Raw genomic sequence first — 16,895 nt, 5'->3', positions numbered from 1 at the left:
TCCGCAGTCATCCGCCGCCATGACACTCGCCTTCGTCAGCCAAATGTTCGAGTATCCCGATCTCCACCGCCATGAAAGAACCACTCGGGCGAAAAACGAGATCAATATCCGTCGAGTCTTGTTATCAGTAGTCCCAGGGAGGGGCAGTTCCGTGAACACCACATTAGACGGTTGCGTCGATATTGGCGGGCATTTCTCCAGATCAACAAGTCCGCTAGCACTCTGTGGTCCGGGCAATGGTGTCGAGGCTCTGTCATAAGTGGGGTCTCGATCATCCGGTTCCGCGAGTAGCGTGGGAAAAACTGCTAGCCCAAAGTCTCCAGACAGATCAGGGTCCGTACACGATCGTTCAGTTACGATGTTGCCAGCGATCGTATTGTAGAAAATGGCATCCGTGTATGATTGAAGCTCCCAAATGGCGGCCATTACGGTTCTCAAGGACGGCTCGCTGTTACCCCGCACCGCCTCCACTTGCTCGATTCCAGCCATCTGTGTGTCCCTCGGAGTACACAGTTCCTCCGGGGACAGAAACGTGAGCAGGGCAGGCGGGGACTGAAGGTGCATTTTCAAGCAGTGATAGGGCATCTCGGGCGGGGGCTCCAACCCAGCGTGGGCGCCAGCCGCCGGGACAGGGACCCCCGACCTCACAGCCACTTACAGGATATATACACCTCCGCAGTGTGTACCGAACCGAAGGCACTCCACCAAACTAGGGACAGGATACTCTTCAAGTCAAGCGACCGGACCCTGTCTGGGTCCCACAGCCGTTGTTGTTGAACTGTAACCCGGCAGGGCCAGTACTCGAGGTCCCGGCTCACAGGAGAAGTTAGGCCGAGATTTTCCACACGACAAAACTCCGTCAGTCAGGGTGGTAAAGTTCTCGGGACCACATCGCCAGTTTCAGTAATAGTTGATCCGTACGGGGGTCGGGCGTGAAATCAGGATTTCTGGCAGGATCATCAAGCAACAGACGGAGGTCGGCGGAGCCGGGAGCTTATGCGGCCATCTTTGTTCGCCGCTTGGCTCCTCCTCCGAAATTGCAATTTTCGATTGTGATTCTGCTTTTGTGCATATGGAAAGCCTTTTTAGCATTTCTTAAACGGCCCACAATTGCGATTCAGTCCATCAATAAATGCTAAATAGCTTTGTACATATGGGCCTGTATCCTCTACAGAAGGTCAGTAGAGCGCAAACTCCATTAACGTGGTATAAAATCCATCTGTCCGTCTGGTTTCACCTGCATAACAGAAACTGAGGGAGTCCACCTGCTGAGACCCATAGTTGTTCACCAGAATATCTCCATACAGGGCACGGGACAGCTGGAGCGAAGGATACTTCTGGGCAGTGCGTCTGGGGATCTTGCCGATTGTCAGATGGAGGCTGTCATAGCTGGGTGGTCTGATGACAGTTAGTCCCTTCTCGCTGAAATTGCCCTCTAAAGTCCTAGCAAACCTGCACAGTTCTGGGGTGGCGGAGGGCTCCAAGTACAGCACTCGGGAGTGAAAGTCATTCAGTCCCTGGAAGTGCAGGATGAGTGCAGGAGGGAGGAGGCGCTGGCTCTCACACCGCAGTTCATGCAAAGTGGTTAACGCCATCTGGATTTCCTCTGGTGACTCTAGGTGGAGGAGGCACAGTGTAAGGTGAAGCGTAGGCACTGGTGTGCAGAACTCCACTAGTCCAGGTTCAGTCTTCACTAGTCGGTTTTGTACCTCCTTGACAGCTCTTCGAACCTCTTCACTAGCGATTCCGATTGCAACAAAGTGGCTGGGTCTGTTCTTTGTAAAAGATCCACGCTGAGGAAGGTCATCAGTTCTTTGATGCATTAAATGGTCTTCTGCCTCATCATCATCACCAGAATCATAGCTGTTTTTCACAGCAGAGTCTCCAATATCCCCCTCTGCAGCTTCAGTATCCTGCGTCTTCTCTTCCAATTGACACTTTTCAACAATATCCAATATAGTGTGGTCACCCCCCGTGGAGCCAAATACATCATCTGTGCGTGTCGCCTTGTCCCACACCACCACATCTTTGTATTTAAAGTATTGGATACGATGTTTCGGTATTGCTAACACATCATACCCTACGGATGCAAAATCCTCCCAAGAGAAGGCTGAAAATGGTTTCTCAATAATGCCAAGGAACCGGTCCAGGTAGCCGATGGTGAAAGAGTCCTTTGGCAACTGATCATCCCACTGAATTCTGGCAATGACATCTTCTGCAGTTTTCATGGGGGGCTTCTTCTCCTTGGTTTCCAAATTCTCTGTTTTAGTCTTTCCTGTCTTGGGCTTGGAGGGAGAGGTTTGCTTGACTGTTCCCAGGTGGAGGTTCCGGCAGCGGTCTCCAAATCGGCAACGGCCTTCAAGAAAGAAGTGGCAGGCACTTTCATTTTTGGTGGTTTCTGAATCTGCTTCTGAGGGTGTTGGCTCCAGAGTGGTCTCAAATGCCATGGTGGCTGCAGACGCATCTGCTTCCGAGCAGTCCTTATTCGGTACAGCAGAGCTTTGGTCCACGATCATCTTGCCGTCCATTGCTTGTAAATTGTCACTTCTGGGGGCCCGAATTCAGCCCTCAGGGGACCGTTCTTGTCGATGTTGGCCTCTTCTTTCTCCGGGTGGCGCTCCCCAGCTACTTGGAGCACTCTCTTTTGCCCTCTAGGTCTTTGAGAGGGGGGATTCAGCAGGAAGCTGTCTTCACTGGCTCCCTGCGCCAGCCTTTCGCCTGCTCTCCTCCTGGGCCTCTCTTCTCCCTGTGCAGAGGCCCCTGCTTCTGCGCACTGGTCCTGGACTCTTTTCCTGCCGCTGTTCAGGATCCTGGGGGCAGTCAGGGGGTTCCTCCTTCCAACTGCCCATTGCGCTAGGCTCCAGCACCCTCTGCCTCAGCAGACTACACCCCAGAGAGCTGGTGAGGTGCATTCTTAGATTGAGTTTTGATTAACTCGAAAAGTTTTTTGGGACATTTTTTTGCCTGGTCTAATTGGTGGCTCAAGAAGTCTGCTTTAGTACGCTTGATCTTTCTATAGTATGCGTTTCTTTTCTTTCTTAGTATCTTGAGGTGATTGTCGGATGGAGCTGATCTCCATCTGCGTTCAGATAATCTTAGGGATCTTCTATCCTCATTGAGTCTTCCATCGCACCAAGGCTTAGAATCTTTTATGGAGACTTTCTTTAGTTGGAGGGGGGCTACCTCGTTTAGTATCATTCTAGGGTCCACCTGCTTGTGCTAAGACACTAGGGGCCAGATGTAGGAGGCCATTTACCGACCGGTAAATGGGTATTTGGGATGTAGGGGCAGCATTTTACAGATTCTGTAAATTTACCGAATCGGTAAATTTACCGATTGTGTAAAATACCGAATCGGTATTTTTACCGATTCGGTAAATCCCAGATGTAGGTGGGACTCTTCTGAGTCCCAAAGGCCTTACAGATTCGGTATTTTACCACCCAATCCAATTGGGTGGTAAAATACCGAATCCAGGTGTGGATGCACATGTGTGCATGCACACCTATCCATGTGACAGATAGTCATGCCCTTAGGGCATGTCTGTGTGCCACATGGCACACATGCCCGTCTTTGGGGTGCTAGAGGGTGTCAAAGTGACACCCCCTGCACCCTTGCTGCAATCGGTATTTACCGAATCGGTAAATACCGATTCGGTAATGCCCATTGATTCCTATGGGCTTCAATGCCCATAGGAATCAATGGGCATTACCGAATCGGTATTTACAGAATCGGTAAATACCGAATCTTAACAATTCGGTATTTACCGATTCAGAAATACCCACATCCCCCCCCCCCCTCTATTTTACCACTTCTTAAATACCGAATCGGTAAAATCCGGTATTTAAGAAGTGGTAAAATAGAATTACCTACATCTAGCCCTAGAACTTCTAAGCTCTTGCTGGGCCTTCTAAGATCGTGCATGGGTTTGTGCTCCCTCAGGAGAGTGGTCTGGTGGACTGGTTATTAAAGCTGAACGTGGTTCCCCCGTTCTAATTTCAGCAGCTCTGGCCATAGTGCCAAATCCTCTCCCCAACTGAATACCATACTGCCCCACTGAGAAAAACCTGATTGGTATTTGTTGAGTAGGTTTAACTGTTCAATATGTCTTAGCAGCTGGAGGTGAACACATATTTCTAGGAGTTTGGCCAAGATACGGATGCTGGATATAGGACGATAATTGTTTAAGTCCACAGTGTCAGCCGTAGGTTTCTTTATAATCGGAGATATCTGCCCAGCCTTGAGGGTGTCAATGATGCAACCTTGGAGTAAAGAGTTATTTATGATCTTGGTCCAAAGAGGCAGCAACAGCGGGGTGAAGTCATTTACAAAGTTTGCTGGAAGAGGGCCAGCAAAGTGATTGGTGGGATTTAAGGTAGTAAACATTTTGAGAATTGATTCCTCATTGTAGGTATTGAAGAATGACCAAGAAGTGTTATTTTTTAGGTCGAACTTTGAAGAGATTTGCTGTGGGGAATTTAGAAGGGATGACGAGGGGTTCGTATGTGCAACAGAGTGTGTGATAAGATTGTTGAGAAGGTCCTTCTTTATGGTATCAGTCTTCCGAGTGAAGAAGGAAGCAAATTCATCCCTGTTAGGTCGTGGGCCTAATTTATTTTGGGGTCGGTGAGGTGCATCCTTAGATTGAGTTTTGATTAACTCAAAAAGTTTTTGGGGACGTTTTTTTTTGCCTGGTCTAATTGGTGGCTAAAGAAGTCTGCTTTAGTACGCTTGATATTTCTATAGTATGCATTTCTTTTCTTTCTTAGTATCTTGAGGTGATTGGCGGATGGAGCTGATCTCCATCTGTGTTCAGATATTCTTAGGGATCTTCTATCCTCATTGAGTCTTCCATCGCTCCAAGGCATAGAATCTTTTATGGAGACTCTCTTTAGTTGGAGGAGGGCTACCACGTTTAGTATCATTCTAGGGTCCACCTGCTGGTGCTAAGACACCAGGGCTTCTAAGCTCTTGCTGGGCCTTCTAAGGTCTTGCATGGGATTGTGCTCCCTCAGGAGAATGGTCTGGTGGACTGGTTATTAAGGCTGAACCTGGTTCCCCAGTTCCAAATTCAGAAGCTCTGGCCATTGTGCCACATCCTCTCCCCAACTGAATACCATACTGCCCCACTGAGAAAAACTCACACTGACTTCAACTACAACCCAATTGTGATCCGCTACAAACACCTGGATGCAGCTCAATTTAAATTACATACTAAGCAAGAGCAATGTGCTGCCTACAACAAAAAAAGTAACATCATCCTGGAAAAAGCAAACACTCATAGGGAATGCAAAATTTAGCAAACCATGTGGAATGTAAACAGGAATAACATGGTTACCTTAACGCTTATACACTCACTATTCAGAAATCAGTCAGTGCTTTAGCCTGAAAAGTTAATGGCTTGACTACACCCTGAATTGACCCTTTTCAATGTCCATTGCTTATATCTTTACAAACCGTAAGCAGTATGGTAAAAAAAAGACCACATCCCTGAACACAGAGCTGTAGTACACATTTTGTTTTCCATTCCACACATTGCAGTACCACCAGGATTGGTGCACTAGTTCGAAGCTCGAGAGAAAAAAAGACAAGAAAACAAAAATAGCACTTCACTAGCAAACTTTGTAAAAGTGGCGCTAATGTGTTTGGGTGTGAATAAAATCAATATGGCTACTTTGCTACCTCTCTGTCTTACTTTATTTAGTTATTAATATTTCATATTTTTAACCTTGTATTCATGATGCTGCACTTTGGAATTAAAATGTCAAAAAAATACGACATTTCCAGCAGCAAAATTGTTTATTTTTTTGGATCCATTTCACAGGGGAGCATGTAAAAGAAAGGAGGAAAGAGTGAGAACCCCTTCTTGAAGTCACGGTTTTCGGTAGGAGAGGAACTGCTAGACAGAAAGAGGGAAGGAGGAAAGAGTGGGGGGGCAGCTGATGCGGCAGAGCAGAAGTGGACACTGTCTTTGTCTTCTCTAGGCAAGAAGGAAAAGACAGCGTAATGTTACTTTTCTGCCGCCCTTCCTGTCTCGAACGCCAGGAACGCCGAGCTTTATCTATGGGCCATGGCGATTTCTTGCGTCTTGGGACGCATTTTGAGTTGGGGAATGGAATTTTTGGAATTAAAGAAGTACGGGGACGCCGTGCCCTGCCGATCCCGCCCACTTCGACCACTGGCGCACAGTAGTTATAAAGTCTTGTTCTGGAAGACATGGTTTGACTTTCTTTAGAAGAGATAGCTGGTACCAGGCTGTGTTTCTGTTTTTTGTCAATGTGCTGCTTGAGTACTTTATCTTTTTTGTTGTTCTTGGCAAATAGGAGCAGTTCTCTTTTCATTGAGCTAAGCTTCAGCTATATGCTGGACATCCAGGTCTGGATGCTGTGCAAGCAGTGTTGAGGCATTAAATGTTGAAGCAGAGGAGACTTCCAAGTAGAGTTGTGTATTATCGGCATATTAGAGAATCTTTATCCTGTAATCAGACAGGAGAGCACTAAGCAGCTCCATGTAAAGGTTGAAGACGACAGGAGTCCATATTGAGCGCTGGGAGATTCCACCGGTGATAAGGCTCTTTTGTGACCTGCAGGTACCTACCAGAACAAGCATTTTCAATGCAATAGGTCTCGCAGTTGTGAGAGTTTGAGCTATTGGCATTGTAAATGTGTGAGCGGCGTTGCGTGTGTGAGTGGCGTTGCATGTGTGAGTGGCGTTGCGTGTGTGATTGGCGTTGCGTGTGTGAGTGGCGTTGCGTGTGTGAGTGGCGTTGCGTGTGTGAGTGGCGTTGCATGTGTGAGTGGCGTTGCATGTGTGAGTGGCGTTGCGTGTGTGAGTGGCGTTGCGTGTGTGAGTGGCGTTGCGTGTGTGAGTGGCGTTGCGTGTGTGATTGGCGTTGCGTGTGTGAGTGGCGTTGCGTGTGTGAGTGGCGTTGCGTGTGTGAGTGGCGTTGCATGTGTGAGTGGCATTGCATGTGTGAGTGGCATTGCATGTGTGAGTGGCGTTGCATGTGTGAGTGGCGTTGCGTGTGTGAGTGGCGTTGCGTGTGTGAGTGGCGTTGCGCGTGTGAGTGGCGTTGCGTGTGTGAGTGGCGTTGCGTGTGTGAGTGGCGTTGCGTGTGTGAGTGGCGTTGCGTGGATGAGTGGCGTTGCGTCGATGTGTGGGGTTGCGTGGATGAGTGGTGTTGCGTGGATGAGTTGCGTTGCGTGTGTGAGTGGCGTTGCATGTGTGAGTGGCGTTGCATGTGTGAGTGGCATTGCATGTGTGAGTGGCGTTGCATGTGTGAGTGGCGTTGCATGTGTGAGTGGCGTTGCATGTGTTAGTGGCGTTGCATGTGTGAGTGGCGTTGCGTGTGTGAGTGGTGTTGCGTGTGTGAGTGGCGTTGCGTGTGTGAGTGGCGTTGCATGTGTGAGTGGCGTTGCGTGTGTGAGTGGCGTTGTGTGTGTGAGTGGCGTTGCGTGTGTGAGTGGCGTTGCGTGGATGAGTGGCGTTGCGTCGTTGAGTGGGGTTGCGTGGATGAGTGGGGTTGCGTGGATGAGTTGCGTTGCGTGTGTGAGTGGTGTTGTTTGGGTGAGTGGCGTTGCGTGGGTGAGTGTGGTGTTGCGTGGATGATAGCGGGCTTGCGTGGGTGTGAGTGGCGTTGCGTGTCTGTAAGTGTTGCTGTGTGGGTGAAATTGGCACAGAGCCTTTGATGTGGCCACTTACTGATTAGCATTATTAAAATCTGCATGAAAATGTATTTTATTATTACTATTTATTCTTTGCCAAGCACTCATCACTGATCTGGGCAGCAGTCAAAGTGCATAAATAAAAGTAAGTGAAGTCTGATCCTGGGGGATTTTGGTAGATGTTTACGTACAGACATACACAATACAACGCACATACCTTAAATGGAAAATATAAATGCAACTTACCTTTATCTGTCGGGAAAAAAAATTGGGTAGGAAAACTAGTTTGGTTAATGCAATCACTTTAGGCCCCTGCATGCTACAAGCGGGGACGCATTTTTAGTTTGAAGAATGTGATAAGCTGAAGGAGGAGGGGGTGCGAGGGATGAGGGAACACGGCCTGGGGGAAGCTGGCTGGGGAGGGGGAGGAGAAATGCAAGGCAGTTAGGGGAGGAGAAGCCGAGAAGCCGCAGAGCGCACGCTGGGCGAAGCCCTTTGATGTGCTGTGCGGCAAATGGAGGGAGGCTGATGCGCGTTCATGTTTGAACACGTGGTTCACATGAACTGCATGAAAACGCCAGCAAAAAGCTGGTGGTTTCATGAGCATTTTGAGCACTTGAATTCTCGTTCCTCAATGCGCTTGCGCGCATTTAAGGTCACGAGACCTAAAAAACTAGTGTCCTTGGAAAGGTAGGGAGAGAATCAGTGAAAGACATTGCAGGCGAATCTAGGTAGTCACTTGATGTAATTTGTAAACAATATTGCTTTCTTACCATTGTAATTTCTTAAGCCTGGTTATATTAAGACTGTTGGAGACAAAAGACATTCAGGAAAGTGCCCTTCTAAAGTTTTATTTTTCGCTTATTTTCCAATTACTGTCAAGTCGATTACTTTACCGTAAAATAATAAGGTTACCATTGGCGGGAACTTAGGTCATGCAGAAATGAGGCTTCAGTGGAAGTGTCATATAAATGGGTTTGTGGGAAACACACGCTGCAGGTGAAAACCCACGCCGTTGAGCGCACTCTGTTTACATCCGGGCTCGTCACCCGCGTGGAGGCGGGGAAACACCAGCCAGCTCAGTGAAAGGAACGGCGGTCAATCTCTCTGCTGCTGTCAGCGGCAGATATCTATCTTTCGCGGCGGCTTTCCGTGTAAAAACGCGATGACTTCTCAGAGAAAGTCGCGAATCTGCTGTCTGTGTCCTGCTTTTCTGAAATTAAACCCCCTCTTTCCTGGTAAGGACCAGCGGTCCATTACCCGGCATTTATGTTTTTATCAGGGACTTTTTAGGAACCGGTGCGATAGCTGCAAAGAATGAGGGCTTACTATCAGTGCCTCTAAGCTGACATTCCATCTTTACTTGAGACCAGTCGAGTCTTTTGTAAATAGCTGTTGTCCAAGTGACATTTTCCAGGACCGCAGGTGTTGGGTTCCTGTGATTGGACAGCCAAAGGGCACTTGGCTTCTGGAGAAGGGGTGTCCAAGCATCTTGGCGAACACCTTCCAAGATGGTAAATCTTAGTTGACCAGATGTACATGGTAGGTTTATTTATTTAGTTGCATTACCATTTCAATCAGAAAATTTGCATAGCAGCAATGCTGGTGCATAGGTCCAATTAAATTCTGGACATCTAATGAACTTCTGCAGAGAAAATACGAGTAGCTTCCTGCTGCATAATGGAACTGGATAAGGGTGTGCAATAATGTACATTGGTTTCAATTGTTTTTTCTTTTGTATTTGACTGATAGGAATAACATTGTTTTTTCACTTGGCTCATTCGATCTAACAGGATATCCCTATTTTTAATTCACTGAAGACAGGTGCTGTCATAGGCACGGTTCAGCTTTTGTCAAAATACGCTCATCGTACACTGTTCGGGGTTGATTTTGTACATGTATGTCCAGTGATCCAAATTTTGTTAATTTAACTTTTGGAGAAGTCAACTTAGCCTGATCAAGTTTAGTGCCTTTACTTGAAGGAAAAGAGGTCACATGTATCCCAGACCCATTTAACCACATTGGGCCCTTATTACTCCGTTAAGGGCATACGCCATTTCAAAGTATCCTTTATTGAGACTTTTATTTAGTCATTTAAAGACATACAACAGTTATACATCGTAATACAACAACCGTGAGAGAGTAAGACAACATCCAGTACAAATCAAGTCCAGCTCCACAGTGCATAGGAAAGTCCTTTGGAGACATCAGACCCTTGGGTGCCAGTGCAAGGCATGATAAAGGAGACATTCAGAGATTGGAGCAAATATTTCTCCTCTGTAAACAATGAACACAATAAGCCTTATCAGCACGATATAAATGTCACTGCTCCACAAGTGTGCAACTCCCTAGCAATAAGGTGCCCTGTGCCACTGAAGTTGTAAATATGGCCTCCAGTTTTTTACTAAATAGTAAGCCATTAAGGACACTGACACATAGCAAAATAATTGTTCCTGTGCCCTGGGATGGGAATTGCAAGAAAGCCATCCAAGAGCTGAGACACAAATTAAGTGCAACAGCCACTTTAGGAATGCTGCATTATGAAAAACAGTTCTTTTTGTGTTGTCACATAGGAGATGGGTACTATCTTTCTGTTATCACTCAACAGCACAGGAGGGGGAAGAGACCTGTTGCACATATTTCTGGAACTCTAGATCCAGTTGCTGTTGCTCTTGTGCATGTTTGAGATTGGTTGCAGCTATTGCTGTAGCCATCACCCAAAGCGATTCTATGGTTTTGGGTCACACCTTAATTGGGTTTATGCCACACTCAGTGGAGACACTTTTTGACCCAAAGCAGTACCCATCATTCTAACTAATACAGGATTTAGTAAATATGAGTTAATAATTCTAGCAACCCCATATTAGTTAACCAGAGATGTAGTACTTTAAATGCTGCTACTAACTTGATACTTCCAGAAGTAGAAAACTATATTGATAACTGTAGGAAAATTGGGGTTTTGGGTGAGGAGGTGGTAATCTTACTCAAGCAAGAGCCACAATCCCTGGTAGGGTGAACCACAAAAAGTCATTAAATAAATCTGTGCTTATCTCTCTGGTAGCTTCGCCCAAATACAGTCAGGCTTAACTTAGAGTCAATGTATAACGTATTTATGCAGCACTTAAACAGTAATAAAGTGACAACATAACACAAGAAAAATCCAACATCAATTTAGAAAAAATGTAAAAATCTTAATATATAAAATGAGACCAAGGGGGGCGTGGCTAAGCAAGCCACGATGGCGGCTGTGTCTTGCTGAGGCTCCGCGATCGGGCTACCATCCTGCCCATTACCTGTGATCGCCGGGAGCCTCAACTTCCACACACATCACCGGTGCTGCCCTGGGGCATCCCCTAAGCGACCTGCAGAAGCAGCTGACGGACGGCGCGTCCTGGAGAGTCTCCTACCGGAGCCGAGCGCCGACGTTGAAAATGGCGGGCGCAGCCCCGTCTCCCGGACGCGGAACCCGCTAAGGGCCGACACCCTCAGCGACGGCCACAGAAGATACTGCCAGCTGACGACGGTGGGGAATCCCGAGGGAGCTGTGGGTCCGGCCCTCGAGGGTACACTTTGGACGGCGCTCGATTCTGCCTCTACACCCCCGGTGCGCAAGATGGCGGCCGCCGCACCAAGGCTCCGCAACCCCGGCGCTTCTACCTCATCGGAGGCCTGATCGGACTGTGACACCGACCGACCCGCCACCGCGGACCACGAGGGACCGGCGGACGCGCCGCCAGAGCGGGGCTGTGCCTCCGGGGGCCCGCAACTCTCCTCGAGGGCGGTGAGTGCCAATCGCTCCCCCCCCCCCCCCCGGAGTCCCGACACCGATGCCCGGCGGGGCCCCCCCACCTACTCGAGGCCCTGCAGGGGTGCACAGCCCACATAGCCACCGGACAGAGGGAACCGAAGGTCTTTGCGTTGGGGGCTGGGTGGAGAGCCCGAGTGCCTGACCCTAACATGCCGCTCACGGAGGCCTAGGCGCCAGGAACGACACGAACCTCGCCCCCCCCTGGGCCGATACCACCTGACCCAGCCGGTCGGGCACTGACTCTGCACTGTACATTGGCGAGGGAGAGGGCGCTTCCACGACCTCCTGGCGCCAGGCGCTGCCGGCCCTGACGAGCCACCTCTGACACCCCGGGCTGGTGGGGAGACCCCCCTTGGAGTAGGCCGGGGCCACTTGGAGCCCGGGCGGAACTGGAGAGGCCTGCCAGCATCGGGCTACCACCTACCCGGACGCGCAGTGAGGTGAGGGTTGGCCGATCACGAAGCTACACAGCAGCCCCAGGAACTTCGGCCAGCCGGCGACCGGGAGCCACCCCTGCAAGGGCTAGAACACCGAGCGGAGCCCTCTTTCACCCCGGTGCCCCGGCTCCCAAGATGGCGGCCGCCACCCCGGAGCTCCGATGCCTCAGGGCTGTTTCCCTGCTGGGAGCCTGATCGGCCCTCAAACCCGGGCAGCTTGCCACCGCGGACTACAGGAGGACCGCCACTCACACGGAGCTGAGCGCTTTGGAGACCCCGCCACTACCATCGGTGAGTGCTGTGCTGCCATTTCCCCTCCTGCTCCCTGAGGATCTCAGGTCGGCACCCCGGTGGCCCCCTCTTCACGTCCACCCACGAGGATAGCCACAGAGCACGCTGCCACCCGGCCAGAGCACCCAGTTCGCGCTCACACGTACAAACTGCCCAGTGGATCCGAGTGCCTGACCTTAACATGGCGCCTGTGCAGGCCTAACACCAGGAACAGCCACGAGTCCCGCTCTGGGGACGAGAGCATCCCACCTGCATTGGAGACATTGTCAGCGCCTCCCCTAGCTCACGCCACCCGACCTTGCCCTGCCGGTCAGCGCGGGCACTGGACCCCGCCCTGTGAGGTGCAGAGGCCCCCACGCGATCGAATCCACCGACCCCGGTGACCGCGTACCACCCTTGACGCCCTTGGTGGTGGCCCCCCCGGGGTGAAACGAGCCTCGCCTTGGACCCGGAGGAACCGGAGTGGCGGCCCACTCACCCACCGATACCACGTGGCGACGACCTACCACCCGCAGGACACACGACGACCGAGGGGAAACCCCCCCCTCTTCCCCTCAGCAGCACCCATGGGGAAGCCGAGGAACATCCAGGGGTCGGCAGTCCCAGAAACGGCTGTCGAGAAGATACCCCAGACGAGGGCGTGGACACAGTCCAATACGTCGCAAGCCGACCCTACGCTATCAACGAAGCTGGACCAGGTGCTGGCAGCAATAGAAATGTCTCGCCTCTCGATGGAGGAGAGATTAGGCACCCTGGCAACAGACATTAGCCTGATCCGAGATGAACACCGTAAACTGGCGGACAGAGTGAAGGAAGGTGAGCGGATCGTGACTGAATTGCAGCCAACGGTGCAATCGCAGGCAGCAGATATGCAGGAGATCCTACGCCGCGTGACGACCCTGGAGGAACGCACAGTGGATTTGGAGGGACGCTCGAGACGCTGCAACATTCGCGTCCTGGGCCTGCCGGAGGGGATAGAAAACTCGGACCCTCTGACCTACATGGAATCCTGGACTAAATCATTCACCCCGGACTGTGACCGGTCGCCTTACTTCTCCATCGAGAGGGCACATAGGGTCCCGGCCCGGGCACCCAAACCTGGTCTTCCCCCGCGGCCCATGCTGGCCAAGTTTCTGCACTTCCGGGACCGGGATGCGGTGCTTCGTGCGGCCCGGACGGCGGGCCCCCTGCAGGTGGAGGACCAACACGTTATGGTGTTCCCAGACTATGCCAGGGAGATTCAACAGCGTCGATCCACGTTCCTAGAAGTCAAGAGGCGCCTCCGCGCAAACGAACTTCAATATTCCCTGCTGTTCCCTGCCCGCCTCAAGGTGATCCCACAAGGGGAAAGCCCTCTTCTTCGACACGGCGGCGGACGCACAGGACTGGACCGAATTTCATTGCCCGCTGCTCCCTAAACCCGGACCCCGGAAGGCGCGCAATAATGACTCCAGACGGCCCAAGAGACGTGGCGCTAACCATGAGCGATCTGGCCACCCCAAGAGCCAGACGTCCTCCCCAGCGGGCTCACCCGATCTCACCCAAATCATGCAGGAACGACGAGACGCCCTGCGGGCGGTCACTGAACTACATTCGTCACCCCCTGCTTCGGACTTGGAAGGTCAGCCACACCTATTCACCCCGGAGAAAGATCGAGACAGCGATGGAACCATGTCGGGATTTGGCCCGATCTCCTCCCCCCTTGTTGTGGCACAAACTCTGGACGTTGCCCTCACCAGCCAACCTGTCACTTCCTCGTGAACAACTGAACTGTCACCTGACATATCCTTTTCTTGAATGCCTGTGATGATGCGCGACGTCTAGAAGCCTAGACTGATCTACTAGATAATTGTAAGCGCCAGCCAGCGATAGATATTTCTCCTACTAGAGCCCGACCCGCGCACAGGCCCAGCGTAGACACATGCTGCCACCCCCGCAAACTACTGTTGAATTTCTCCCCTAGTGGGACACTAGTTTGGATATGCCACCCCCAGTGACGTATCCTCAGTATTGGGACAGTTACCCACCCGAAGTTCTAGTTACTGTTCACCTCCCCAGTCCCCCCCCCACGTTTCAGGAAGCTTGGCGTGCAGGAACATACACGACACGCACACATAGGCGGCACACGGGAACTGTAGAGGGGCCCCTCCCCCAACCACGTCACCCTAGCAATGGCTGTCCCCCACTCTGACGTTAGTATCCTTACACTGAATGTACGGGGCCTACACACACCCAGCAAGCGCTACTCTGTATACTCCTACATACGGCGCATGGCGGCCAACATAACGTTCTTACAAGAGACGCACATTAACGCTACTGAACTCATTCGCCTACAAGCCAAATGGCGAGGGACCATCTGCGCCACACAATATTCAGCATTCGCACGCGGCGCATTAATCTGGGTGAGACCTGGTACTCCCTTCCGGGCGCTCCGGCGAGTAGTAGATAGAGAGGGCAGATACGCGCTTCTGGAAGGAATTCTTGATGGGCAAGGGGTACTACTTGGCAGCATATACGCCCCTAATACGGATCAGGACCGGTTCTGGGATCACCTTACGGGCGTCCTGGCCCAGTTCACCACAGTCCCATGGGTGCTGGGAGGCGACTTTAACTGCACACTAGACCCCTCACTGGACCGCTCACATCCTCCCCCCACGCACTCCCCGGCCCCTCGGCAGGCGGCCCTCTTCAGGGCATGGACCACACACTGGGCGCTCACTGATGCATGGCGACACCTACACCCACTGGTCTGCATCTACTCCTTCCACTCGATTCCACACAACCTTCGGGTCCGCCTAGACCGTTTCCTCTGCTCTGTTCCGATCCTCCCTAAGGTTACATCTGCAGATTACCTGGGACGGATCCTCTCAGATCATGATGCCCACATAATACGGCTTACCTGGCGCCCCCCGCATCCACCGGTCCCCACCTGGCGCCTCCCCAGAGACTGCCTAACGGACCCGGTTTTCAGGGACACGCACAAAACCAGCATAAGCGACTACTTTATGCACAATGAGAACACAGCGTCATCGATACTAGTGGAGTGGGACGCGTATAAAGTGGTGGCAAGGGGAGAATGCATCAAACAGATAGTGGGGGTCCGCCGCACCTTGGAACGGTCGCTCTTAAAGACGGAACAAGCTCTAGCTGCTCTCACCAAACGGCCTGATGACTCGGAGGAACACGCCGTGCTCACGGCAGAGGCCAAAACGGAATACCAAACTGCCTGCGCTGACCTCCGTAAGTATAACTTCAGGGCATACGCCTCTCGGGTGCACAAAGACAGAGACAAAACCGGGGCTCTTCTGGCCTGGATGGCGAAGCAGGACACCGAAACCAAGCCGATCACGGACATTCTCAACCCGGAGGGTGTACTGGTGCAATCACAAGCGGAGATTCTCCTAGCATTCCAACGCCATTATACACGAGTATACGAAGCCCCGACATGCTGTACCCCGTTCACCGCAGATCAGTTTTTAGACCCTCTGACGCTGCCCACGATATCGGATTCCGACAAGCGCACACTAGACGCCAAGATACTCCCCTCTGACATTACCCAAGCAATACGCGCCATGTCCCGAAATAAAGCACCAGGACTGGACGGCTTCCCACTAGAATACTACGCAACATTCTCTCCCCTGGTGGTTCCCCGTCTGTCACGGGTGTTCGGGGCGTCACTTCACCTGGGGAAACTACCCCAGTCGCTACGGGAATCCGTGATTGTCACCTTTCTTAAGCCCCACAGAGATCCGCTTCACATGGGGTCATACCGACCTATCACACTCCTGTCAGCTGATTGTAAGATCCTGGGGAAGATCCTAGCTGATCGTTATGCGCAGGTCATACGCCCGCTGGTCCACCCCGACCAATGCGGCTTCGTCCCCGGGAGGAATACCTCCCAGAACCTCCGCCGAGTCTTCCATATCCAAGATCAGGTACGCGACAGATTTCCCCGCGCTGCCTGCCTCATTATGGACCTAGAGAAGGCGTTTGACACCCTCACCTGGCCCTACCTATTTTCGGTCCTGCGGCGCCTTAATCTCGGCCCGACGCTCCTGGCATACACCCGCCTCCTATACACCGACCTCACTACTCGAGTTCGTATCGGGAAACGTATCTCACCGGCGTTTGCAGTCCGACGAGGCACAAGACAAGGTTGCCCCCTGTCGCCCCTCCTGTTCGCGCTAGCGGTCGAACCGCTGGCGGTTCGACTGCGTCGGGAGGGGATGGACTGGGGAGTACCGCTTGCAGACGGGACCCATTGTGTGTCCATGTACGCGGATGATCTCCTCATATATGTCCGAGACATTGAAATGGACCTAACCCCCATAGGGGCCACATTGGCGGACTTTGCAACTGCCTCGGGCCTACAAGTCAACTGGGACAAGTCCACGGTTTACCCCCTACACCCGGACCTACCCCCCCGAGACATCGACCTTGGACCACATAGGCTTTCATGGTCCACGGAAGCTCCCCGATACCTCGGCGTCCGCTTATACCATTCTCCGACGGACATCTTTGAGGGCAATCACCGCAAGGTACTCGAGAGTCTGCGCCCAACGGTCGCCTTCTGGAATAAGTTACCACTGGCCCCGATTGGACGGATAGCCCTTGCTAAAATGGTGATGCTCCCCCGGCTCCTCTACCATTTCACAAACCTGCCGGTGATACCACCCAGATCCTTCTTTCGCGACGTTG

At 51.8% G+C, this 16,895-nt stretch overlaps 1 protein-coding gene across 1 annotated transcript; it reads right to left on the bottom strand.

Moving 5' to 3' along the window:
• Positions 1–1,178: 1,178 nt before the first annotated feature.
• LOC144827553 (leukocyte receptor cluster member 9-like) lies at positions 1,179–2,528 on the bottom strand. The gene has a single exon (XM_078685815.1). It carries the CDS (start codon positions 2,526–2,528, stop codon positions 1,179–1,181), a length of 1,350 nt encoding a protein of 449 aa, XP_078541941.1.
• Positions 2,529–16,895: the final 14,367 nt, after the last annotated feature.

The sequence above is a fragment of the Lissotriton helveticus genome, chromosome 4_1 (assembly GCF_964261635.1).
Source record: "Lissotriton helveticus chromosome 4_1, aLisHel1.1, whole genome shotgun sequence".
Classification (NCBI taxonomy): Eukaryota; Metazoa; Chordata; class Amphibia; order Caudata; family Salamandridae; genus Lissotriton; species Lissotriton helveticus.
The sequence above is the reverse complement of the archived record's forward strand: the minus strand, read 5'-3'. Positions and strand labels throughout refer to the sequence as shown.

Bases quoted from the DNA above. Each gene is read 5' to 3' on its own strand.
- LOC144827553 (XM_078685815.1), bottom strand. From the start codon at position 2,528: ATGGACGGCAAGATGATCGTGGACCAAAGCTCTGCTGTACCGAATAAG.